The 27,456-nt window shown below is 43.3% G+C and overlaps 2 protein-coding genes across 3 annotated transcripts in view; one reads left to right on the top strand and one right to left on the bottom strand.

Moving 5' to 3' along the window:
- GMPS (guanine monophosphate synthase) overlaps positions 1-9,487 on the bottom strand; it is a 68,604-nt gene extending 59,117 nt beyond the window's left edge. The window contains exons 1-2 of the mRNA XM_010595935.3: positions 9,168-9,487; positions 7,376-7,448 (exon numbers count right to left, since the gene is read on the bottom strand). The gene's annotated coding sequence lies outside the window, so the exon portion shown is untranslated. The remainder of the gene's footprint in view (positions 1-7,375; positions 7,449-9,167) is intronic.
- Positions 9,488-10,548: 1,061 nt separating this feature from the next.
- Positions 10,549-27,456, top strand: part of SLC33A1 (solute carrier family 33 member 1) — a 35,162-nt gene continuing 18,254 nt past the window's right edge. The window contains exons 1-2 of one of the 2 annotated variants that reach the window (XM_010595936.3): positions 10,565-11,616; positions 26,993-27,183. In XM_010595936.3, coding sequence (XP_010594238.1) covers positions 10,869-11,616; positions 26,993-27,183 — 939 coding nt within the window. In that variant the 5' untranslated portion in view covers positions 10,565-10,868. Of the gene's footprint in view, positions 11,617-26,992; positions 27,184-27,456 lie in introns of both variants that reach the window. The other variant, XM_064275635.1, reaches the window with a different exon arrangement.

Genomic DNA, 27,456 nt, shown 5'->3' with positions numbered 1-27,456 from the left:
AAAAAAAACTGTTGCCATCTTCTGATATGGGTGTTACAATCTCACCCTAATCCTTTAACATAAAATTATAGTCACAAAACAACGGAGGGCAGCCGCACAATACTGGGAATCATGGCCTAACTGAGTTGACACATTTGTGGGAGACACAATTCAACCCATGACAGTATGCATCATGTCATAGTATTGATTTAAAATACCTAGTTCAGTTAAAAGTGTCTATTTTATCTTTCAAAATGTTTAATATTTTTAATCGTTAAAAAAATTAACTTTTGAACTTATGAAAAATGTTAGATGTCAACATGTGGAAAGAGTTACATAGTTTTTCAAAATTATTTTAGGGGTGTATGCAAGTTTAGGAAACCCTGGTGGCCTAGTGGTTTAGTGTTACAGCTGCTAACCAAAAGGTCAGCAGTTCAAATCCACCAGGCACTCCTTGGGAACTCTGTTGGGCAAGTTCTACTCTGTTCTGTAGGGTCACTATGAGTCCAAATCCACTCGATAGCAATGGGGTTACTTGGTTTGGATGCGAGTTTAAAAAAATCAAACACAACTGTTCTAAAATATAAATTTGGTCTTATATCCCAACGTGCTCAGGATAAACTCCACACATCTAATGTTGCTTATTGGGTATACAGCCAACCAGCCAGCCAGCATTTACTCTCCAGGGCTCTCCCAGACCACTGCCCCCTCACCTACCCTCTAGCCCTCTCCAGGACCACCGCCCCTTCATCTACCCTCCAGCTCTGTCTTGTACCACTGCCCCCTCATCTACTCTCCAGCCCTCTCCCAGACCACAGCCCTCATCTACCCTCCAGCCCTCTCTTGTACCACCGCCCCCTCATCTACCCTCCAGCCCTCTCCTGGACCACAGCCCCCTCATCTACCCTCCAGCCTTCTCCCGGACCACCGCCCCCTCGCTTTACTCTCCAGCATATTAAACTGCTGTCAGTTCCTTAAACATGACATGTTCTCTCTTGACTCTGGCTCTTTGCACATAGGTTATCTTCTGTCTAAAGTATTTCTGCTTCCCCCCTCCACAACTCTGAATTCTTGGGTTAGATGTCTCTTCCTCTCCCCTTTTTAGTACTCACTACTCTGTACTGTGTCTACCTGTTCACTTGTCTGCTTCCACCTGACTCCCGGAGGACAAAGACCACGTCTTACCCACAGTTGTGTTCTCGGTGCTCAGCACAAGGCCTGGAACACAGTAATGAACAGCTACTGACCAAAACCGCTTAAGTAACAACAAGAACACTGCCACTGTTATAAGGACGTTTAACATTGAGGTTTTTTGAGAGAAGGCTCCTTATATACACTCAGGAACTGAAGGTTTATAGTCTCATAAGGTAACGAGGATGTGATCACAGAAAAGGCACGCAGTTCGTCAAAAATCGCTTCAATATAACACCAGAGTTGAGAGGTTAAAACCAATGGGTGAGAAATGCAAGTGGAGGCTGTTACAGCCGGAAAGGACGTTGGTTCCTAGAAACCAGAGCCCGCATTTTCAGATGAGAAAACTGAGGCAAACACAGGTTAATCAAACCAAGGTCAAAGACCGTTGCCGTCAAGTCGATCCCAGCTTGTAGCAACCCCACGGGACAAAGTGGGGCTAGAGCAGCTGATGGATGCAAGTTACTGCCCTGATGGCTAACGGCCCAGGGCTTGACCACTGTACCACCAGGCCTCCAAAGGAAGGTTAGAGGACTTTAAATTATCGCAAGGGTCCTTAAAATCATATACGCCTGGGCACCTAACTTCCCACTCATTTTTTCCAGTGTGTGTATACACTGTTGTGATCAATAAAATACAAGTTCCCCTAAAGTTATTACCATTCAGAATAGCCTTCGGTCATTACATCTTTTCTTAAGTAACAGGTACTGTAACAACGACGAATACGCTACGTGGAGCTACTTAGATACTTGTCAATGATTAAAAGGGGTCTTTATGCTTTTTTTTTTAAAGAAATTTGGGACCCAGGACTGTTTTCTGAGCAGGCAGAAAGCACTCTAATCTGTGAAATCGCGGAGGCTTCTCTGTGGAATTAGTGGTTCATCGTGAAAGTTTTAACTTTTTTAAGCAAAACTTGAAATTATTTTTTTGAGAGGAAAGTAATTTTTCCAATATATTACTTTAAAGCATCACAGTTCTTGTCATCTCTTCAAATTCTATATATCCTAAAACCAAAACAATCATTTTCTCAAAATTTTCCTCCTGACTTCCCTACTTCTCTTAAAGGCACATTCTTTTAACATTACTAATGGCTGACTTTCACTGAGTACTTGCTGTGCTGAAGAGAAAACATATACATGAATATGTACTCTACACAGCCCAGTGTCATCCAAATGTGCGTTTAATAACTTTTACATTTTTGCGTCCCCTTTGCATAACATTCCAGAAGCAGTTATTCAATAAATGCATTTTTTTCCAAGTATACTTCCACAGACCCTATTTCATATTATAATTTCAACTGCGTATTTCACTAATCTAGAACATACATTTTATATTAATATTGTAGCTACCCAAGGTACCAAAAAACCAAACCCATTGCCATCAATTGTAACTCATAGTACCCCACAGGATAGAGTAGAATTGCCCTGTTGAGTTTTCCAAGCAGCGCCTGGTGGATTTGAACTGACATTTTGGTTAGCAGCTATAGCACTTAACCACTATGGCAGCCGGGCTTGCATCCAAGGTGCAGTTACTCCTTATTTAACTAAATAGTCACACTTGTAAAATCATTCCCTTTTTTCACTCTGTTTTTAGTACAACCAACAAATGAAGAAGTACACAAAAGGCAATTTGCTACTTTTTATTAAAATAGTTATTTGTTAAAGGTATTTCAGAGGAGGATTATATAATATCAAATGTTTAATTTTTTTTCATTTGAGGCTGGTCATTTTTAATTTTTTCTCATTTAAAAATTTGTTTAAGGTAATTTACCATAGCAATCATTTTCGGGATCGACAAACCATAAAACAGTGACTTTTCAGTCGTCTGTTTTCATCCTAAGGTTATATTTGTGCATCACCCTATAATGAAACACAGGTATTCTCCCGGGAGTTGGGTGGATACAGGATTCACATGCATACAAACGTTTTAGAAATGGTGTGTACATTTTTTTGTTCAACCATTTAAAATGAGCTCCCTTATATACTTGATTTCCCTTTGACCCATGTGTTACTTAGTCTCTAAATATTTTTGGCTTTTCCAGTTATCTTTCTCTTATTGATTCCTAGTTTAATTCCACTGTAGTTTGAGAGCACGCTTTGTATGACTTCTATTCTTTGAATTTTGTTAAGGTGTGTTTTACGGCCAGGATGTGGTCTGTCATAGGGAACGCTCCACGTAAGTGTGAGAAGAGTGTGTGCTCTGCTGCAGTTGGAGAGAGAGATGGGAGCCAAGGAAGAGCTGTTTCTACTCAGCCTTATAAATCACAGGCTTATGGAAGCAGTCACAAAGACCCATCCAGGTTCAGAGAGAGCATTCTGGAAAAGTATGTGGCGCTGGAAACATGCATTGTTTGTAAATACAATCAGCCACAGTTATCTTAAAAAATGAAGGCCGGGGGAGGACTCAGAAACTGTAGCAGATGTTGTATTGTCATGAGGTGCTGTCGAGTTGGTCTCAACTCCTAGTGCCCCTACGTACAACGGAACGCAACACTGCCCTCAATCTGCTTTTAGACTGAAGGAGACTAAAGAGACATGACAGTTGGGTGAAAGCCATAACCCTGAACCGGATCCTTTTGCTATAAACAATATTATTGGGACAAATAGCAAAACTTGAATGGTCTATCTGGCTGAAGGGTATATGGAAGTCCTTTGAATTGTTACCGAAACTTGCTATAAGTTTGAAATCACTTTGAGAAAAATAAAATGTACCATGAGAGCTCATTCTCCAAAGAATCTCATGGTTAATCCTTTCATAAAGCAATAATGACTGTGTGAACGAAAATAACCACCAGTTCCATACATGATGCATTCGTATTTTTAACATCATGCTTTACTAATACAGAAGGCCATTGAATGTGATTGTCATTATTATATTTTCACTGACTACCCCTGCTATGTATGCCCTCTGTCCCAACTACAGTCCCAAATTTTGGTTACTTTCTCTCAAAGCCAAACAGACATCCCCCTGATAAGGGCTGCTTTATCCAATTATGGCTCCTTCCCCAACCCCAGGAAACAGAAGGATACAACTTTAGTGTTTGCCTCTGGAAAGTTTCTAAACCTGGTGAAGCATAAATCCAGTAATAATAATCATGAGGAGGAAGAGGAGAATAAACCTTATATAGCTCTTTAGCCAAGGCACCAGTCTAACCTTTCTACACACCTTAACTCATTTAATGCGAACGAAAGTCCAGTGATGGATTCTATTACTGTCCCTTGATTCCCCTTTAACTAAAGTCATACAGCTAAATCATAGAACCAGCATTCAAACCAGGCATAGTGACCCTATAAGACAGAGAACTGCCCAATAGGGTTTCCAAGGAGCGGCTGATGGATTCAAACCACTGACCTTTTGGTTAGCAGCCAAGCTCTTAACCACTGCACCACCAGGGCTCCTGTCTTCTTATGTTGTTGCTAGGTGTCATGGAGTTGGTTCTACCTCACAGCAACCCTATGTACAACAAAACAACACACTGCCCGGTCCTGCACCATCCTCAGTGTTGCAGCCACTGTGTCAATCCATCTCACTGAGGGTCTTCCTCTTTTTTGCTGACCTTCTACTTTACCAAGCATGGTGTCCTTCTCCCGGGACTGATAACATGTCCAACAGTACGTGAGATGAAGTCTCAACATCCTCGCTTGTAAGGAGCATTCTGGCTGTACTTCTTCGAAGACATATACCTTCATATACTGTCCATAAATAATACTGTAGCAATAGACATCGGAATACTTATACAAGTACTAAGCTCAGTTCATAACTAAAAGCTTGATGGTTTTAAATTTCAACAACTTCCTAGCACTGTCTTGGTATCCTGCTTTACATTCTGCATTAATTCAATCCAGATGCCACAAATTTGAAGGTCAGCATGACCCACCTCTATTTAGGGACTACAAGAAGGTCAAATGCTTTTCCTAAAGGAAGAAACTTCACGAAGTCTGCCTTTTCGGACTATACCCATTTTATCTAAAATTTTTTCAAAAACAATCTTCCCTAACGGTGTTGTTAGTGACCCAAAAGAAAATTTCTTCTCTGGGTGCAACAATTTGTTGGAAAACAGTTTGTTGTTCTCGTTAATTGCACTCAAGTCTGCTCTGACTCGTAGCGATATTATGTGTAACAGCAAAACATGGCCCAGTCCAGCACCGTCTTCCTGACAGTCAATCAGTATTTCAAAGGACTATTTTTAAAAAAGTGAGTTCAGAGTGGGGCAGATATGTCGGTTTATCCAGCACTCATGGGACTTTATTTCTTTCTCCACCCCCGCCCAGCCTCCCACTCACATATCTGGTATATCTCCTTCAACTTTCTCCATCCCTCAGAGAACACATCTGTCACTAACTGAACGTGTCTTCCTCTTCCTGTCCATCTATCAATCACTCTTATTTTTCTCTTTAACCGCCTCCAATATATGCGTGAAAAAAATGTTTGGCTGTAGGTGATTATAAATTTTTTTTAACTTATTTATATTGAATTAGATAAGACGCATGAAAGCCCTTTGTAAGGGATAAAACACTATACAAAATATTAGTTATATTCTGAATATAATCCCATGTTTAGCACATTGTAGGTACCCAAATATGGTTGTCAAAGGATCTAGTAAAGCAAAATGTACTCTTTCCTTATTTTTTAAATCATTACAGTAGAAAATTAAAAAAGGCAAATGAGAAATGGGGAAATATTTGCAGCAAAAAAGACAGATACGTTAATTTCCAAGACATATGGAGCACATTCCAAAAAAAAAAACCTCACGCACACACACCCCAAGACCCTAACAGAATAGAGGGAGATAAGACAGTTAATTAAAATGTTATGCTACTTTAAGCATTTTGGTGTCATTTCTTCAAACTTCTGAAATTCCATAAAATGATAGAAGGAAAAATAAAAGAGTAAACCCTGGGCAATACTGGAAAACACAGTGGAACGCCATATGCAAAGAAAAACTTTGCTGGTGGGAATGCAAAATGCTACAACCATTTCTGAAAACGACTGGGTAGCTCCTTATAAAGTTAAATGTTTTGAGAAATATATGTTACTGCTGTTGTGAGCCATCGGGTCAGTTCTGACACACAGCAACCCTACAGGACAGCACAGAACCATCACACAGGGTTTCCTAGGCTCTAATCTTTACCGGAGCAGATCACCAGGTCTTTCTCCCACAGAGCCCGGGGTGGGTTTGAACTGCCTTTCGATTAACAGCTGAGTGCTTAACCACTGTACCACCAGGGCTCCTGAGAAATACACATGATATAATTTAGATGGCAGTGAACTAACTAAAAGCAGTAAAAAAAAAAAAGATCTGCAATCACACACAGATTTATAGTAAGGGACCACTAGATGGTGGTATTATTTCATCAGGCCTCCACTACTCCCCATCCTATGCAACTAGTTTTTTAGTCCTTTTTCTTTCTAATGAGATGAAACTTACATATTTTGAATTGCACAAATCTTAACTGTACAATTCCACTTTGTTTTTGGAGGACCTATTTTTGAAGTTCCCAAGAACACAGAACAAAAAGCAAAAGGGAAAATTTGATAGAGATAAACCCAGTAAACAAAATACAACTTTACTAGGAATTCAAATAGTTAATAAAGAGAAAAGAAACGGAAAATCAAAGATATTATAAATAAACTTCCCTAAGATCAAGAAGGATTTGCAACTTTTTTCAAAAGAGCCTAACAAATGTTGAGTAAGATTAATAGAAAAACATATGCACATAACTCGATACATCCTGATGAAAATTCTGAACTCAAGGGAAAAAAATTTCCACAAGTTTCCAAATAGAAAAAATTCCACTATAAAAGAAGAAAATCGGGCTAATATTAAGTAATAAAATTATAATAATAAGTAACTTCCTTTGATGTAATTCTTATATTATTTCTGAGACCTACAGCCTCAAGTGGAAACCCTGGCAGTGTAGTGGTTAAGTGCTACAGCTGCTAACCAAAGGGTCAGCAGTTCGAATCTGCCAGGTGCTCCTTGGAAACTCTGTGGGGCAGTTCTATTCTGTCCTATAGGGTCACAATGAGTCTGAATCAACTCGACAGCACTGGGTGGGTTTTACAGCCTCAAGTTACAGGAAAAACAAACAAAAAATTTTTTAAGTATCTACATATGCTTATAGATACTTATATAATAAACATAAAAATACACCTTTATTAGTAAAGGAATACATATTAAAACAATAACATCACATCTTTTTACCTGTCATATTGGCATATACTAACAAGTACAGGACCAGTCCCTGGAGAAGGACATCATGCTTGGTAACGTAGGTCTGCAAAAAAAGAGGAAGACCCTCAACAAGATGGATTGACACAGTGGCTTCAACAACGGGCTCAATCATAACCATTGTTAAGAATGGTCCAGGACCAGGCAGTGTTTCATTCTATTGTATATAGTGTCACTATGAGTCGGAACCGACTGGATGGCACCTAACAACGAGTGTGGTAATACAAAGGGGCAAGGAGGAGCAAGCAGAGGCAATCAATCACAGTTAAGTAGGGTATAAACAGTCTTTTTTAGAGAGCTATTAGGCAATATTATCACATTTTAAATACATCTAGAATATACACATATAGTCAGAGAAGCAAGGTGGTGTCAGCAAAACAAACCACTCATCAAATCTGAAAGGACCTGAATGGTCATCAGTATGGGACTGGTTGGTAAATTTTGGCAAGTCCACACAATGGACTCTGATAAGACTATAAAGAACCTGTGTTCACCCTGTAATCTATAAGTTTAATGCCTTGGGGGATGGGGAAAGTAGGAGGTGGAACTGTTGAAGGGACCATGGTGTTACCACCAAGAGGGTTTTGTGTTTGGCAGTTTCACCAGAACAAGTCAATCAGGAAAACCAACTTTCCATGGCTGGCAAGTTGATGCTGTTGACTGGGAGCTCAGCCAGGAAGGATGCATAGGGCTTGGTTCCAAGAGTGAGCATCCCAATAGGCAGGAAGAGGAAGATGCCAGCTTCTGAAGGACCAGGTAGGGAAACCAGTCCAGCATCACCTCAGCTGTATTTTGTTTGTCAGTCACAAAAACCAAATTCAAGACAAGGGGCACGGACTTCACATTTCAATAGAAGAAGTGATAAAGAATTTTGGGGCCACTTTTTAAAACTACCAAACTAAGTTTAGGGAAAACAATTTCAGTTATTTATGAAGCCTCTAAAAAGCCCTGAAAGTTCAGATGTAGAGTATACGGTATACAGCGAAACGTGTGAGAGCTGGGAATAGATCGCCTTGTTTTTCCAGGTCTTGAAAGTTTTCTGTCTTTGACAGGGTGCAGTCTTGCCATTTTTCTATTGCTCCTTTTAGCGGAAAATACTTGCGTTTTCCTTCTATGACAGGTTTCTGCCTTACGCAGATTCCAGCTTTTGCAGGTTTTACTGCATATAGTTGCTGGCTTGCTACCTGTAATGTCTGGCCCCATCCTTCCCTTGGCACCTACACTTAATTAAGCCAAAATTCTACCCTATTCCACATCAGAATTTCTCACTCCGACTCTCGTGCATCCCAACCTATTCAGCTCCTAAAGATGACTTGACCAAGAGGAATTTGATCTTTGATGCAATATTATCAATTGAACGTCACGTAGTAACATTTAAACCGGTCAGCTGGCCAGATAGCTGTCTTCCAAATTTCTTAACAGAGAGGAGTTAAGTGCTTCCAGGACGGCATTCATTTGTGCAGTGCAGCAGGGCAGCCTACGAATACAGTAACAATCACCAAGACAGATTTTGAACTATTTTTTAAAGTGTGGGGAAGAAACATATTATTAGTAGTACAGCCTGTTAGACATAGCAATGTCTGAAAACGACTACAGAATCTGAAATTCAATCAAATTCTTGGAAAACCTGTCTCTTGAGCGTCGCTGAAATTAAGTTTGATTTCTCAGCTTGAAGCGCGCTTGTGAAACCTTGCCAAGAACCCTAAGAAAGAGCCACTTAAAATGCATAATCGATGTCAGGACGCTGGCTCCCGAGACCCTTTACCTTAGCACAAAAGTAGAGATGAAACGAGCCTTAGACTCCGTCCAGTCCATCCGAGGTAACTGAAGCTGGTTGCCCAGACCCGTTTCCCTGCCTTCCTGCACCACGTTGGGAGAACCCTAACCCTCCTCAGCAGTTTCATTCATTCATTCCATCAATGTGTCACCTGAAACTAACTTGTTCAAGGGCGCTGTTCTCCCAATAAGCTGTTCGCTTTCACAAACCAAGACAAGGCAACTTCACCTTTATTGCCTTTTTCCTGCTGTTTAGAAAACCCAGCAGCCGCTAGCTTACCACTCAGCCGGGACTTCCCTGCTTTTCCGCCTTCCGGTGGGGACACTTCGTAAGCCACGCCTTCTCCCTCCGTTTCCGCCCGGCCCTCGCGACCCGCCGCGTCGCACAATACGCCTCTGGTTACCAGCCCCCAAACGCCGGCGCAGACCTTGTGCGACACGAGGTCACGTGGCCGCGCGGACCCAATGACCGAGGCCCACGCTTTCCAGACCGCCGCATGCGCTCACAGAGAAGGAGCGGGCGCGGCGCCCCGCCCCACCGCGTGGTGCTCCCGCTTTAATCATCCCCGGAAGTCCCGGCCGCCGAGGTTGCGGGTTCCTATCAAGCGCTGTTTGCAAACGCGGCCACTGGAGCGTGTCCTGATTGGCCTTCTCCGGAGGCGGGGAAGGGAGCCATTTGAGCCCGGGACCGCTTCCTGAAGCGCGAGGCCGGAAGTTATCCGGTACCTCTGGAGTCCGGCGGAGAGTGTGCTCGCTGCCACTTTGGCGGCGCCTGGAGCTGGCAGTTCCTCGAGAGACGGGCGGCTGGTTCCCGCCGCCGCTGGGGCTGGGCTTCGCTCGCGGCACCACGGCCCGCTCCTCCAGCCCCGAGCCCGGCGCGGCTGCCCGGGAGACTTCAGGCTCCCTTAGGCTGCTCCGAGGGGCACGTCCCCGGGCGCCGCCTGGGCCTCCCGCCGGGGGACTGGCTCCCCGCTTGGGCACTCGGGGCGGCAGAAAGAAGGACCCCCGCAGGCCCGCGTCCCGGCCCCTTCCCTGAAGCTCCGAGGCCCCGGCCCAGAGCGGCCGCCTCCCCAGCGCTGAGCCCCGGCCCAGAGCGGCCGCCTCCCCAGCGCTGAGCCCCGGCCCCTTCCCTGAAGCTCCGAGGCCCCGGCCCAGAGCGGCCGTCTCCCCAGCGCTGAGCCCCGGCCCAGAGCGGCCGCCTCCCCAGCGCTGAGCCCCGGCCCAGAGCGGCCGCCTCCCCAGCGCTGAGCCCCGGCCCCTTCCCTGAAGCTCCGAGGCCCCGGCCCAGAGCGGCCGTCTCCCCAGCGCTGAGCCCCGGCCCAGAGCGGCCGCCTCCCCAGCGCTGAGCCCCGGCCCAGAGCGGCCGCCTCCCAGCGCTGAGCCCCGGACCCTCCGTGAACCTCCGAGGCCCCGGCCCAGAGCGGCCGCCTCCCCAGCGCTGAGCCCCGACCCCTCCGTGAACCTCCGAGGCCCCGGCCCAGAGCGGCCGCCTCCCCCGCGCTGAGCCCCGGACCCTCCGTGAACCTCCGAGGCCCCGGCCCAGAGCGGCCGCCTCCCCAGCGCTGAGCCCCGGCCCCTCCGTGAACCTCCGAGGCCCCGGCCCAGAGCGGCCGCCTGGGACCTGGGAGGAGCCGCCTCCACGACGCTGAGGCCCGGGCCCCCGCCGACGGCGCTCTGCATCTTCTCCGACATGTCGCCCACCGTCTCGCACGAGGACAGCAGTCGGCAGCGGCGGCCGGGGACGTTCAACCACTCCCTGGATGTGAAGAGCGGCCCCCTGCCGCCCGGCGGCTGGGACGAGCCCCCGGAGCTGGCGGGAGGGGAAGAGGACGGGGAACCCCTTCTGCGGGGCGCCCGGCGGAGCTGCCGGGCCGAGCTCAGCAGCATTTTCCTGCTGCTCTTCCTTTACGTGCTCCAGGGCATTCCGCTGGGCCTGGCGGGGAGCATCCCGCTCATCCTGCAGAGCAAAAACGTCAGCTACACAGACCAGGCTTGCTTCAGTTTTGTCTTTTGGCCCTTCAGCCTCAAGTTGCTCTGGGCCCCCTTGGTTGACGCCGTCTATTTCAGGAACTTCGGCCGCCGCAAGTCCTGGCTGGTGCCTACACAGTACACCCTGGGGCTCTTCATGATCTACTTATCCACGCAGGTGGACCGTCTGCTCGGGAACAGCGATGGCCGAAGCCCCGACGTGGTGACGCTCACGGTGACATTCTTCTTGTTTGAATTCCTGGCCGCCACGCAGGACATCGCCGTGGATGGCTGGGCCTTAACCATGTTGTCGCGGGAGAACGTGGGCTACGCTTCCACCTGCAACTCGGTGGGCCAAACGGCGGGCTACTTTTTGGGCAATGTTTTGTTCTTGGCCCTTGAATCTCCTGACTTTTGTAACAAATATCTGCGGATCCAGCCACAGCCCAGGGGAATCGTTACGCTTTCAGGTAGTGTATTTAAACTCTTAGGCTATTAGGTTTATTTTATGTGAATGAATCTTTGGGCAAAGTATGTGACGTTGAAGGAGAGCTCTTTATTTAAATTACTGGAAATCATTTGATGGGAGGAGAGCCAAGGTAAGTTTGCTGTTCTAAATTGGGCTTCTTTGAAGCTGTTAAGTGTTGTTAAAGCCCGAATGACTATATTGTAGCAGTCGTAATTCATCAGTACCCTGCGGAGAGCAGGGAGGGAAGACCCATCAAATAACGCTAGTGTGTAATGGAAAACAGTTCTGAGTCCAGGGATTCATCAGCAGTTGCCTAATCCGCCAGTGTGGATCAGGGGTTCCCATTTTCCCTTTGTCGTTGTCCCCCTGGGAATTCTAGCTTCATGCTTTCTGGTTCATTTCTACCCCACTCTTATACCAAGAGTCCTCATCTAGCCTTCCAGCACAGATTAATTCATTCATATATCGCTGAGTCTGCTAAGTGCCTGGATTCCTAGAGTCTCCGGTAAATAAGGCAGAGTCCGGCCCCCCAGAAATCGGAGAGACGAACGTCTTAGGGGAGCTTAGAGTTTCCAGCCATTAACTGCCTCTGGGAGTCAGACTTTGCACTGCAGGTAACATCCGACCCTGAATGATAAGATTTCATGAAGTGGAGATTGGCATTCCGGAGTGCAGTACATCAGGTGAAAATGCGTGCAGGCAAAAAAGTACAGGACAGTATCTGTGGTTTTCGAGGTGCCTTAGCAGTAATTTTGGGGACCGAGTTTGAGAAATGGTACAGAAAGGTTGTACCAGGTTAGTAAGGTTTTCTTGAATTACCATAGAAGGAGTTTCATGTTGATGTAGTGAGTAATTGGACACAAATTCTACGAAATTTCCCCTTTCATCTGTATGAGTAAAACACATGAGCCTGTAAGATTTTCTGAGGGTTTTTTTTTTTCCGTAATAACTAGAAAACAGAAGTAAGTTTACTAACATCAGGAATATAGAAGAACCCTTAATTCTGTTAGTAATGGTGAGTTTGGTTGGTTCTATTTTGGAATTTAAACAGAACTAAACTTCCTCTCAACTCCCCAGGATTAGCTTGGGTATTCCCAGCAGGGTTTATGTGTGACAGAAGTCTAAGGCTTACGTTCTGGGAGAGGGGAGCAGGGATGCACCACCGTACTGCCCAGCTCCTGAGTTCAGCACGCTCCTACACACCGATGCACTCCGTCAGGGCCCCCCCTTCCACCCCGTCAAACTGCTGGTGAGCCACTGCTGCTGATGAAATGATCGCACTTTAACCTCAGTTGGTTTGAGTACGAGAATGATTGAGAGCTGTTGCTTGATAGGTAGACTGATTCGTCTCTGAATGCTCTGGGCCCCCATTCCTGCCCTGTGCATAATTCTTTGCCTAGAAATACTCCGTGAATACACTTAGCGACATCTTACTGCTTTTCGTGTGCTTGTTTTTCATTTTGTATTGGAGTTGTCATATCACTGAGAAGGACTAATGTGATGATTTACTGTCTAACATGAAAAGTCTCTGTGGAGTAATGAAGACTTAAGAGGCTGTGGAAACTGAATGACTAACTAGCTAAATTAGAGTTTTGTCGTAAGCATAGCATAAGAATGATTAATAACACATCACGCCAGAGCATGCCATTATGAGTTCAGGAGCTATTATAATTATTTCTTCTCTTATCCACAACTGTTCCCCAATGTGTGGATCGAAATCGTGTCGTTGAATTTTTACTTAGACTGGTTTGTTATTTGAATAGCTGTTTGTTCTGTGAAATTTGAACTTTGTTCTCCAGGAAAATTTGAACTTTGTTCTCCAGGAGATTATAAAATTGTTTACTTTTTAATTTAATGTTTTTTCTTAGTGGACTGCTGTGTTTGATTAAGACAATTTAGTAAATTAAGAGAGTCTGCATTTTCAGTCTCCTTTTATGGTTTTACATATCACATTTACAGCCTTTTACTTTCAGGAATTCAGTAATAGTATAAATAAAAAAAAAAAAACCCTGTGGTTTCAAGGAATTTAGAGAGCACGGAAAGAGTCACATTAAGGAAATACAGGCTTGGTGCAGTGTGTTGGATTGCTTTTATATGGCATTTCTTGTCATGGTCTTGTAACTCCCACCAAATGGCTGGGTGGGACAATGCAAATGAGAACCTTGTGGCCCACCAAGTGGGTTGGATGGCTTGCTAATAATGCAAATAAGGTGCGTGGCACCCCTTGTGGGAGTGGTGGTTGTTGCTGTTAGGTGCCAGCGAGTCAGTCTGGACTCATAGCGACCCTATGTACTACAGGATTAAACACTGCCCGGTCCTGCACCATCCTCACAGTCATTGCTATGCTTGAGCCCATTGTTGAAGCCATTGTGCCAATCCCTATTGTTGAGGGTCTTCCTCTTTTTTTGCTGGTTCTCTACCAAGCATGATGTCCTTTTCCAGGGACTGATCCCTCCTGATAATGTGTCCAAAGTATGTGAGATGTAGTCTCACCATCCTTGTTTCTAAGGAGCATTCTGGCTATACTTCTTCCAAGACAGATTTTTTCATTCTTTTGGCAGTACATTCAATATTCTTCGCCAACACCACAATTCAAAGGCATCAGTTCTTCTTTGGTCTTCCTTAGTCCTTATTCCTTGTGGGGGCGGGACTATGCAAATAAGGTGTATGGAACCCTAATAAGGGGATTGGTCAGTTTTGCCATCCTGCTAGTCTTAAAATGGCCCATCCCAGAGGCAGAAAGAGGGGATCTCACTACCACCAAGAAGAGATGGGAGCAGAGCATGTCCTTTGGACCCAGGGTACCTGCGCTGGGAACTTTCTAGACCGAGGAGACAGAACTGTAACACCGAAGATGGAGAGAAGCCACGGCAGAGAAACAGCTGCAACAGAACCAGGAGACTGGCACAAGACGGTGCAGTGGGCTCCACAGCCCACAGAGCAAGGTGGTTATGGTGGGTTTGCCGACCCATGGAGTGAGAGAGCTGAGCACCTTCAGACAGGAGGCTTCCTGGTGGAGTAGGATGCCTCCGCACTGTTGGCAGAGCTGGGCTTGCCAACCCACAGAATGAGAGAGAGCTGGGCACCTTTGGAATGAGGCTTATTGGCAGAGTGGAGTGTTCCTGGGCACTTATCAGTGGAGCTAAAGAGCTTTGTAACACTTGCCTGAGTGGGGCAGGGGCTGGGGCAGCCGAAGAGGCATGAGAGGCTGAGGGCCAGGGAGAGGCCTGCCTGTAGGTATGGCCAAGAAGCTGTCCTGACAGGGGAACTGTATCCTGAGTTGTTCCTGATCCTGAATTGTAACCTGTTAACCTCCTAAGAAACCCCATAATTGTGAGTATTGTATGTGAGTTCTGTGTGGCCGTTGCAGCAAATTTTGGAACCGAACAGAGAAGTGGAAGATTCCAGGGGAGGGACGACTGGTGTCAGAATTGGTAAAAAGGTTGGCGAGGGGACCAAGATGGCAGAATAGCCAGATAGTTCCTGTGGCCCCTCTTACAACAAAGACACAAAAAGGAAGAAAAAAAACAAGTGAATCGATTATATGTGATGATCTAGGAGCTCTGAACATCACAGACAAAGTTGATGAGTCAGACTGAGCGGTAGGAAGAGGGAGAGACAGTTCAGAAGCAATGAAGAGGTGCCAGGCTTGACCTAGCAGGCACCCTGCAGGCTGAATCCTTCCGTGCACATGGGTTGAGGCAAGCAGTGGTGCTCGGGATGCATTTTGCCAAGGTGGAAGACACCAAGTGGTGGAGCCAGGGGAAGCTGCGCTGGATCTGCAAAAGTTAAGTGTAAGCATCTGACCTATCAGGAGGGATCAAAATAACCCTTTCCGCCTGAGACTCCTGTAAGGGGGAAGTGCCTCTCTTCACCTTGTCTGTACCCTCCCTGCTCTGCTCCGGTGCTGGTGCGGCAGTGTTCAGTGGTTGCCATGCCCCATACAGGCCAGAAGTGGGACCGGTCGTCACACCCAACCCAGTCTCCTGGCTTTGGGGAGGGAACAGGTAAACAAATGAACTACAAAAAAAGGAGGCTGCCAGCACCGCTAAGCTGGGAACTCAGGGCTAATTGCACCCAAACCAGTCTCGTGCCTTTAAAAAATCACCTCGCCCTCTAAGCCAGGAACTCAGGGCAGGCACTGCCCCTTTGCCTAGGCTCAGGCATAAGGGATCCATGGACTGTGAATGCCTTTCACCCCTGCCTAGACCCACGTGGGCTCATTCAGCAGCGTAGGCCCCCATTAGCATGGTACAACAGGGTACATACCTGAAGCCTGTTTTCAACTGCAACAGCTGGGGGGGGGCGGAGTGGCAAATTTGTGACATTTGACACCACTTGCACATTAGGCAGGGTCCTCACCCACCCACGTCAGGGGCCTGAGGACTGGCGGCTTCACCCAGTCCACTTAGCTACCCATGATAGGAGTCTGAGAATAAGTGGTGCCTCACAGTCCTTATAGCCAACAGCATTGAGTGCCCAAAGTCTGGCTGCAAGACCCACCCACCTATGCACTCTAGGGAACAGGGACCCACCTTCCACCTAAGCACTCAGGGGCAGCTGTCAGCCCCCTACCTTGCGCAGCACATAAACCGCTACTGCAGCCAGATACCTGTGCCTACTCCAGTCACCCTTGTGTAGCCCTGCCCATTTAGGACTGTAGGTGAGAGCCTGCGTCACACACTCAGTGACTGATGACCTGGACACCTGAGCTGAATCTACACAAGAAGGGTAAAGAGACTGCTGGGCTCACATACCTAGTAGCAGCCCTAACCACCTGGTGACAGGAAGTGAGAGCTTCAAAGACGCCAACAATCAAAGTAGCTCACACGCCCAGCCTATTTGGGCATTTCAAAACAAAAAAACAAGCTAGAACACAGTAAACAAACATACAATAAATAAATATAATAACTTATTAGTGACTTGGAGACAACAGCCAATATCAAATCACATAAAGAGGCTGACCATGATGGCTCCAGCAAGTGACCAAACTAAAGAACCAGCAAACCTCCTGGCGAAAGAGAAGGTTTTGGAATTACTGGAGGTAGAATTCAAAAGATTAATATACAGAGCTCTTCGAAAGATCAGGAAGGAGATCAGGCAAAACAGACCAAGCCAAGGAACACAAACACAAAGCAATAGAGAAATTTAAGAAAGCTATGTAAGAGCAGAATGACAAATTTAATAGGCTGCTAGAATTCATAGAAAGACAGCAAATAAAAATCCAAAATATCAATAAAATTTCAGAACTAGATAACTCAATAGAAAATCACAGGAGCAGAATTGAGGCAATGGAAGTCAGAATTAGAGTGAAGATAAAGCACTTGACACCAATTTATTTGAGGAAAAATCAGATAAAAACTTAAAAAAATGAACAAACCCTAAGGATTACGTGGGACTCTATCAAGAGGAATAACCTTTGAGTGATTGGAGCATCAGAACAGGGGGGATAACAGAAAATACAGAGAGCATTTTTGAAGGTTTGTTTGCAGAAAGCTTTCCTGATATCGTGAAAGATGAGAAGATACCTATCCAAGAAGCTCATTGAACTCCACATAGGGTAGATCCCAAAAGAAAGTCACCAAGACACATTATAATCAAACTTGCCAAAACCAAAGATAAAGAGAATTTTAAGAGCACCTAGGAATAAATGAAAAGTCACCAACAAGGAGAATCAATGAGACAGCTCTGACTACTTAGCAGAGTCCATGCAGGCAAGAAGGCAACGGGATGACATACATAAATAAAAAGGTTGAAGAGAAGAGAGATGTCTGATCTCTGCTTTCCTGGGAATCAGCTTTGGGCCGATGGTGATTCTCTCTCCCCCTCGTGAAGTTGTAGGAGGTCAGACGCCCCCGTCATAATATTTTTATACTTAGGTAATAAAGAGAATAACCAAACACTGGGGCAAATGTTTGGAAAATAGAGTATTAAAAAGAAGCATAATTTTTTTGTTTTTGATTCTAAAGTACGTTGCGTGATTAACACTTTGTTTTGAGTGTTACAGTTAAATGAAGATGGCATACATCGAGAGAACAGTTTTTGCCATCTAGAAAGCAGTGTAATCTAATTAGTAAATAGAGAACAGAAAGGATAGGATGAAAAGAGAATCCCTTAGAATCAAAACCTTGATTATGCTGAGGCTGGCTTTTTGGTACCCTCGTAGATCAAGGACAGTCCTGAACTCAGAAGTAAGCTTTTTCTCTCCCCATCCCCTTTGTTTTTCGAGGACCATTTGTAACAGAGAGACAACCTTTTAAACAGCAAGCAATGATGAAAGTAGCCCAGAAGAACGTAGCAATTAGAATATAAAGTTTTACGGCTTGAAAAGATCATATATTTCAGTTTCTTCATTCTTATAAATGAGGAAACTGAGGTCAAGTGGCTGGTTAGAGATACAGCTACAGCTTGGGTTTCTTGACTCTCTATCCGATGTCTTTCCAACAGTTGGTAGGAAACTAGGAGAAAATCTCAAGGGAAACCTTGAGGCCTAAATATACTATGTGCTGACTGGACTTTTCCACAGGGAAAAGGAGCACTCTGTCGATGTTTAAAAAATACCAGCCCACCCTTGGAATGCCTGATGCCCGGGAGAAGCGATAGACTGAAGGTTTTTATGCTTATTTGTTTTTAAAGTCACCCGTGTCATTCATTTGCTGAGAACCGAGTGCCTGTTTGGTGTTAGCCATGTGACAGGTATTGTAATATGATGAGTAAGATCTGGGAATTCTCTGCTCAAGGAATTTACAGTTTGTAGGGTATTTTTTAGGGTAGCTGTGAGTAGGAGTCCACTGGATGGCAGTGGGTTTGGTTCTTGTTTTTTTTTAATGTAGGTTTGCAAACCAAAATAACAAAGCCAGTGGATAAGTATTGTAAATAGGCTAAGTGGGTTTGTGCAAGACTAGGAATTGGAGGGGACAGTGTTAACCTGAGAAGCTAAAAAGGCAGGGAGCTTCAACTCCAATAAATCATTGCCTATCACTGGCAATAGGGTTCCCAGGATTGCTAGGTGTTATGAGTATTCAAAAGAAGCTGTGAATTCCTCTTCTGTTTATATCCTCATTTTTAAAACACTCAGTAGGTGCATGTAAAATACGCCTTTGGGCTAGATCCAGCCCGTGAACTACTAGTTGAGACCCTCTGCCCTAGAGGCAGTGGTAACACAATTAGAAAAAGCTGTCGGATGGGAAACAGGATATTTGGGTTTGGGGGTGGGGAGCAGGATGGTCCAGCTCTGGAGAAGAGAGCTGAAGATACTGGAGCTTAGAGTTTGCTAATAGAGAGGCATGCACATAGAGTCAGGTAGAGAAAAAGGAAATGTTGCTTTGAAAAAACTGATGGTGTAAATACAGAGTTAATTAAACTTGTGATGATAATAGTAAAAACAGTACTTGAAAAGCTGTGTATGGTCTGGACTAGACAGAGAGCAGGGCCGTTAATTCCCGCTTAGTCACAAATCTCTGTGTCCTGCTCTCAGAAGCAGTATTCACTACCATATGTCACTAGGTGTGCTTGTTAGAGCTTGGGCAGTGTGGAGTGATTCATTTCTAACATATCAGTTATTCTCATAAAGGCCGTAAAGTGTTCGTAATAGCATCCATATCTAGGCGTAAAATACTTATATCTTCAAAAAGACAAAACTATAGGGATGGAGGACAGATCAGTTGTTGCTCGAGGTCTGGATGTGGGGAGGATGACTGTAGATGGATAGCACCAGGGAGTTTTGGGGGTGATGGAACTGCTCCGTATCTTGATTACGGTGGTGGTGTGAAATCTCTATATGCATTAAAGTTCATACAGCTGTATAATCAAAGAAAAAATTCAGTTTTACTGAATAACAATTTGAAAGTAAACTTTTTTTTTTTTTAATTAACCTATTGCCTTAAAAGCTAATCTGTGAGTAAATATACAAAGTGTGTGATACGAAACCTGAAGCTAAATCAGTTTAGCTCCCTTTGACCTTGAATGGAACATGTTCGTAAATCTGGTGGATCTTACATGTCAGCATAGACAAATAGAGCAAATTTGAACTTATTTTCAGATGTTGGGGCTCTAGTAGTTAAGCAAGTGGAGGAATACTGGGGCTTATAAATTCAGGGGGAATTAGGTACTAAAAACCAAAGGTCCACACCCCAGAGGGAAAGCCTTAAGACCTTTTTTTCTTTTTTAAATCAAAGCGAAGGAAAAATGGTACCTTGTGCTTTCTTTGCCTAGTAAAGAACCATGGAAGTGCTTTTGTGTGGAAAAGTCAATTTACAAAATATGCTGTAAACTTCAGAGTTATTTTATTTGTCATATTTTTTATTCTGAATTTCACTTCTCATTTTTTTGAGATTTATTGACAGATCAGTTGAACTAGCCTTTGCTGTGTAAACTTGTCAATGAATCACACAGCCTCACTAATTACCAGTAGTCTCCTACTTTCATTTACAGTCTGTTCTTAAACATGTAATTTTTTTTTTTTTTTTGAGAAAGCAAAATAGAATTACTTAATACAAGGAGATGTTCGGTTCCTAGAGAATTAAAAATGAAAAATATAAAATTCCTAATTTCATCCGTTGTTTTGAATTGAATTGTTTGCCCCAAAATGTGTGTTGAAATCCTGGCCCCTTTATCTGTAAATACGATCCTGTGTAGAAATGGGATTTTCTTTGCTATGTCAATTAGGTCATACCTGAGTAGGGTGGGTTCTAAATCTAATCACTTCTGAGTTATAAGACGAGCAGAATGGGCACAGGAGACACACAAGAGGAAGACGGAAGTGGAAATAGATACGTCTACAAGGATTGTTGGCAGCTACTAGAAGGTGAAATAGACGAGGAAGGACCTCCACCCACAGCATGTCCCGAATTACAACATCTAGCCTCCTAAACGCTGAGAAAATAGATTTCTGTTCTTGAAAGCCACCCACTTGTGATACTTCTGTTACAGGAGTGCTAGATAACTAAGACTCTGGTGCTTTTAGAAATAATTGTGGATAATTCTTGCGTTTTATATGTTTTTTAATTTTATTCTTCCCATTCGTAATTGAACACACAGTCTCCGCAGGCAGAAGTCTAGTGGTCATCAATTAAAGCTATAGAGTAGGTGATTTCAGCATGCCTAAAGACTTCTGTCTTTTTTGATTATCTTATATTTGAGGTTTATGTTTATTATTCCCTAGCACAGTCTTAGAACTTCTGCGTATTAAAAAATTGCCCACTATTTTTTTAAGCTTTTTATTTTTAAATAATTATAGATTTACAGGAGGTTGCAAAGAAATCTACAGGGAAGTCCCATGCACCCTTCCCCCAGCCTCAACTGTTAAACAACTTACCTGACTTTTGTATAATATCGAAACTGAGAAGTTGGCATTGGTACAACCCATACAGCTAATTGAGATTTCACCAATTATATATGAACTTGTGTGTGTGTGGTTCTATGCAGTTTTCCTGCATGTTTAGCCTTGTGTAACCACCACCACAGTCAAGACACTAAAATCTGCCATCACCACGAGACGCCTTCATTTTGCCTCTTTATAGCCACCCTCATCCCCTCCTCCCACCCTTTGTCCCTGGCAACCATTCATCCGTTCTCCATCTTTATAATTATGTTATTGCATGAATATTACACAAATGGAGTCATGCAGTGTGTATCCTTTTGGGACTGGCTTTTTTCACTCAGCGTAATTTCCTTGAGGTTCATTCAAGCTGTATGTATCAGTAGTGTGTTCCTTTTTATTGCTGAGTAGAATCCATTTGTTAGACAACCGTAGTTTATTTCACAGTTTACCCGTGGAAGGAGATTTGGGTGATTTTTAGTTTTTAACTATTGTGAATAAATCTGTTATGAGTGTGCGTGTACAAATCCGGGGTAAGTGCTCAAGGGTACAATTGCCGAATCTTAAGATAAATCCATTTTTAGTTTTGAAAGGAACTGCCAGACTTTTCCAGAGTGGCTATACCATTTTACATTCCTCCAGCAATGTATGGGCGATCGTTTCTTTGCATCCTTGCCACGTTTGTTACCAAGCCAGCTGCCCCGTCTGGCCCTCGACTGAAGAAACAACAATTTCTTCTGCCCTGGAGGAAACTCAGACAATTGGAGTTAATGAAATAGTCTGGGGTCTCAAACATGGCACCTTCCTAAAGGGTTAGGAAGATTTCACAATTAACTTTGTATTTATTCCATCTTTGTGTTATCTGCTGTCTTTTAAAAACTTAACCCCCAAATAAAATATGACTATAATCAAAACAACATCTCTGGGAGCTCTCTTCAACAGCAGGGATATCTGAGGCAAATATGCTTAAGGGCGAGATTCGTGGAACAGAAGGAAGGTCTGTTACTGCAAAGACTCAGCTGGTGACCCAGCGCCAGACACATTGTCTTTATGTTTCACTTTCCTCCACTGTGAAAGTGAGAGTGTTGGACCTGTTGACAGGTGTTCCTTGTCCCTCTATGCTCTTGCCTTCAGTGAGGTAGAGAGCTGTGGACATGAAAGGAAAGCTTGACAGTTGTTTAGAGCAGAAGCTAGGACAGTTTGTCCTCCTACCGCTGGCTTATAAAAGGCTGAGGTTACTTCCCATACTGTGGGCAAGAGCTAGGAGAGAGAACCTGACCCGAGCCAAGGACGGCTGTATCAGACAGTGCTTCTCAGTTTTTCTACCTCTTCTGATGGTGGAAGAGGGTGAACCTACCACATCGGGTCTGGGGGCCTAGTCCAAAGCATTGAAAGCTTGAAGTTTTTTTTTAAAGCCTTATATTTTTATCTTAAAAGTTTGTGGAAATTTTGCATTCTGCTCCATAATATGTTTATTCTCAGTAAAATGCTTCTTTATAAATGATTGAGTAAGATGAACTTGTTAGGAAGATACACGATGTTTGTTTATCCTATGCACACGTACCCTTTGGCATAGCAGCACGTGGAGAGATGGAGGAAGAGGATGTAAGTAGCCAGTTTCAAGCTCTATGATCATATCTATAGTCCAGGCCTCCTGGTTGGAGCTAAAGTGTGCCCCTTTTTTTCCTCAGGAGTGTTGCTGTTGATAGGATTGATTGATGAAGGATTGATTGATGAGGGAGAGAGAGTTTACTTGCTGTGGGTGTCTTTGAGCATCTGAGTGGCCATGGTGTTAGCTGCCATCAGGTTGATTCCAGTTCCTGACAACCCCATGTGTGCGGAGTAGAACTACTCCATAGGGTTTTCAAGGCTTTGAAAACCCATTGCCAGGCCTCTCTTCCAAGGCACTTCCAAGTGGGTTCGACCCACCAACCTTTTGGCTAGTATTTTAGCATGACGGGAGACATTTTTGCTTTAGAATCAGAACTGAGTTTAAATGTCACCTCTGATGTTTTCTGGCGTGTGATACTGTTTCATTGTGTATAAAGTAGGAATAATAATGCCTGTCTTGGAGAGGGGGATTTTGAGATGTAAGTGAGATGTCCTGTGTTTTGTCCTGGGCTCAACAATAGGCACTCAGACTGCCAGCTTTTGTAACCTTTTTGGTTACCAGGGAATTGTTACTTGCTCTTCATTTTTGCTTTCATGAAAGCACTAGAAAGCTCTAGTAGCCACTTCAAAACATTTAGTCTTTAGTCTGTCTTTAAAGGACCCCTGGTGGCACAGTGGTTAAAGCGATTGACTGCTAACCGAAAGGTTGGTGGTTTGAAACCACCAGCCACTTGATGGGAGAAAGATGTGGCATTCTGCTTCCATAGAGATTTACAGATCCTATGGGGGCGCACTGAGTCAGAGTTGGAGTTGACTCGCTGCCAGTGAGTTTGGTTTTTGGTTTTTTAGTCTATTAGGTCTTTGCTTAGAAACCATGTTCATGAAATCCGAATACCAGCTTTGAGATCTTGATCATCCGTATATACACTATAATGCTTTTGTGATAAAATACGTAAGATTAACCAAACTGCTAATAATGAAATTAATTTTGGTAATAACATACCTTTACCAGTTCCATTGCTGTCGAGTCAATTCTGACTCATAGCGACCCTATAGGAAAGAGTAGAACTGCCCCATAGGTTTCCAAGGAGCAGGTGGTGGATTTGAACTGCCAACTTTTTGGTTAGCAGCTGAGCTCTTAACCACTGTGCCACTATCTTTACAAAAATATAAAAACCGAACTCATTACTCACAGCAAACCTATAGGACAGTGTAGAGTTTCCAAGCAGCGGCTAGTGGATTCAAACTGCCCACCTTTGGTTAGCAGTCAAATGCTTAACCATTTAGCCACCAGGGCTCCACGGCCTTTACAGTGGTTCGTGTATCCGACTCTGAATGTTTTCTAGCGTGAAAGCGACATTGATAAGCAATAGCAATAGTCTGTTCAGTGGTCAGTGTTTTTGGTAATTGCGCTTGTCAAACTTCTTCACATAGTTCCTGGCAATGAGGTATTGGCTTCTAGAAAGCCTTTGAATTAGGGCTCTGTGAATGGTCCACTGTCACTGCTTCGTCTTTCAAATGTACTGTTAGTTAAGCCTCAAAGCACAAAGAAATTAGAAATTATCCACAAACAGTAATTAGAAGCATGCTAAAACTTGTTTAACTTATTCTTCTTTCTGTTGCTATTGGTACGAATGCAAATTCTAGATGAAAATTTTGTTCATCGTAGTTGGAGGGATATACGAAGCAAATTAAAAATATTTTTGCTTTGAGAAATTGAACTCTTTTAGTATGTAATGGGAGAAATTTTAATTTTCAGTTAACATTTATTTAGAAACCATTAGAAATTCTGATGACAGTGAAAGTAATATAGTTTCTGTCAGGCTTTCTTAAACAGCTGATTTAAACAAAATGATCAAAAACTCAACAAGAGTGATATAGCTGAAATCCTTAAAGATGTTATTATTTGTTGCATTTTACAGATGAAGTGAAGAATGCAAAATGAATTGACATTATAACCTCGCTTGTAAGAATAGTCTTAAATTGTTTATTTCTTTTGAACCGTGTACTGTATTAATGTAAGTTAGAAATTGTTATTTTGATGAAGTTAATCATAAGGCTTTTACTTAAATACTTTGAAATGTATTACTGCATTTTTAAATGGATACTTTTGTGTTTAAGAATGCTTCACGGTTTCCCTTCTGTTACCTAAAATTAATTATAAATTTTCTATGGTGAAAAAAATGGTCTAGCCCAGAATATAATTTTCCATATGTGTCTAAAGCATCTTAGCTTCTTTAGTTTGTACGATTTCAATAGGAGAGCCTTGCTTTGGGGGAAATTATCCTAAGTAAATGTTTATGTAGGCAGTGTGAAATAACGGAAAGAGTATGAAACTCAAATTCAGGAGATTTAGGTTCAAGCTCTGCCTCTGCTTCTTACTAATTTGACTGTTGGCCGGAGTTTAAGCATACCAAGCACCTTTTCCTCATCTCTGCATAGTAACAATGCCTGCTTTGCCCACCTTACAAGTTTGTTATGAAAGTCTGATGAGAACATGTAAGGAATGAGCCTATAAACTCTCAGGCGAGCTTGGTATATACACAAGTGAAGTTGGTATAAACAGTAACGCTCTATGCCGCCGTCATAAACGAGGTTCGAGCTACAGCAGTGACCTGCAGGCGTCACAGCAGCAGGGCCAGGTCCAGAGGGAGAACCCTGACTCAACAAGGCTCTGATTGTTTTTGAAAAGAGCTGGCTCCTTATACAACTAAGGCTCCATGAACAGTTAGCTGTGCTACATGAACAATAAAATAAGTTGTTGTTATTGTGTGCTGTTGAGTCGATTCTGACTCATAGCTACCCTATAGGACAGAGTAGAACTGCCCGGTAGGGAAAATAGAAGTAACCACGTACAGAGCAATTTTAGAATATTAGCACTAGAAGGCATCTTTGGGATTTTCTAGCCAAGTCTTCCCATTTTACAGAAGAAGAAACTGAGACAGGGTTATCTAACAGTTTTCGTAGTGGCAGACCGACATGCATTTCTCAGGGTGGTTCAGCGTTGACGTTAGCTGTGTGAGTCTGCTCCTGTAAAGACTGCAGCAATTTTACCATTGACTTAGAATGTGACTTTGGAAAACATAACCTCTCTAAGCCTCAGTTTCTTCATCTGCCAATTGGGGCTAGTAGTAACCTAATATATTGGGTGGACGGAGTGGAGGAGATAATACGTATAAAATGCTTAGAACGTTTGTGGCACATGGTATGCATTTAGTACCTGTTATTACCATTATTTTTATCTGTTAAGCAGAATCTCACTGACCATCGTTCACTCCCTCCACTTAAATTGTTCAAGGTAACGGCTGATACCCCAGCTGGTTCTCACTGAAACCACTCAGACGGTCCTGTCCTGTGTTTCGTTCTGAACCTAAAAGTATAAGGAAATTGCTCGGATATCACAGTGTTGGAGCCCTGGTGGTACAGTAGTTAAGAGCTCGGCTGCTAACCAAAAGGTTGGCCGTTCCGATCTACCGGCTGCTCCTTGGAAACTCTGGGGGGCAGTTCTTCCTCATTCTGTAGGGTCGCTGTGCGTTGGAATCTACTCCACCACAAGGGATTTGGTTTTGGTTTTGGTTTTTATCACAGTATTTAAAAGAGAAGGTTGTCCTCAGACAGATCGAAAACATTAAAATCCAGTTGCCGTGGGGTCAGCTCCAGCTCACGGCGGCCCCGTGTGTGTCCGGGCAGAACTGTGCTCCAGGGTGTTCAGTGGCCGGTTTTTTAGAAGTGGGTCATCAGGCCTTTTTTCTGAGGTGCCTCTGGGTGTGATTCCAACCTCCATCCTTTCAGTTAGCAGCCAAGCACAGGAACTGCTTGTACCACCCAGGGACTCCTTGAAAACATTGGAAAGTTAAAAAATAAAAGTGGAAAAAATCCAGTGTAAATAGCCATCGTACATTGTCTAAGTTGTCGTAATTTAATAAAGAACTGAAACGACTTAGGTGCTTAATAAATTTGACTGATGGTTTTTATGGGGTATGAAAATCATTTCCCACCCCTAGCACTTCCCTAGAGTAAAATGACATGGCAGATTTTTGTTTTATTCATCCCAGTTGTACACTAAATGTCTGTGACTCTTTTTTCTTGTTCAGTAAAACTCTCTATTCTGGATCTACTGTATTTTTACTCACCTAACATGTCCGTTATACGTTTTTGCTAACCACGCAAACCCGCCTTGCTATTTTTGTAACCAAGCTATGCCACACATTATATGTGTGGATGCGTTATTTGTGAAAAAAAAAAAAAAAAAACGTATATAAAGTATGTTTTCCAGAGCCATGACTGCTTGGTACGGTACTTTGAACAGGATAGGCACGTAAATGTCGATTTTTTTTTTTTTTTAACAGGCTTTAGCAGAGGAAAAGTTGCATATAGAATTATTGAGTGTCAATAGAGGTATGTCATAACAAAAGTTAATTAAAATTTAAAACATTCTTAATTTCAGATTTCCTTTTTTTCTGGGGAACTGTATTTTTAATAACAACAACCTTAGTTGCCCTTCTGAAAAAAGAGAACAAAGAAGTATCACTAGTAAAAGAAGAAACACAAGGGATTACGGACACTTACAAGTTGCTTTTTGCAATTATAAAAATGCCCGCAGTTCTGACATTTTGCCTTCTGATTCTGACTGCAAAGGTAAGAGTTCTATAACGCAGTTACCATTGATTTATAATTACCAATAGCATGGAGTGCTTTCACTGTCTGTACATGTCCTAAGTCCCTTTCCACCACATTTAGAATTTAACAATGTAAAAGCATTACTTTTTGTTTATTATATGTGTTTTAAAAAGTGTGAGGATATTAAATATAATTCCAAAGTAAGCTAAATGTCTTGGGATCATGAAAACAGTTATGTCATTATGGAAATAAGTGTGAAATCGTATTTATTTAATACTAAATCTTCAAACA

Source organism: Loxodonta africana, chromosome 23, assembly GCF_030014295.1.
Source record: "Loxodonta africana isolate mLoxAfr1 chromosome 23, mLoxAfr1.hap2, whole genome shotgun sequence".
Taxonomy (NCBI): domain Eukaryota; kingdom Metazoa; phylum Chordata; class Mammalia; order Proboscidea; family Elephantidae; genus Loxodonta; species Loxodonta africana.
This window is presented reverse-complemented; position numbering and strand designations above follow the sequence as displayed.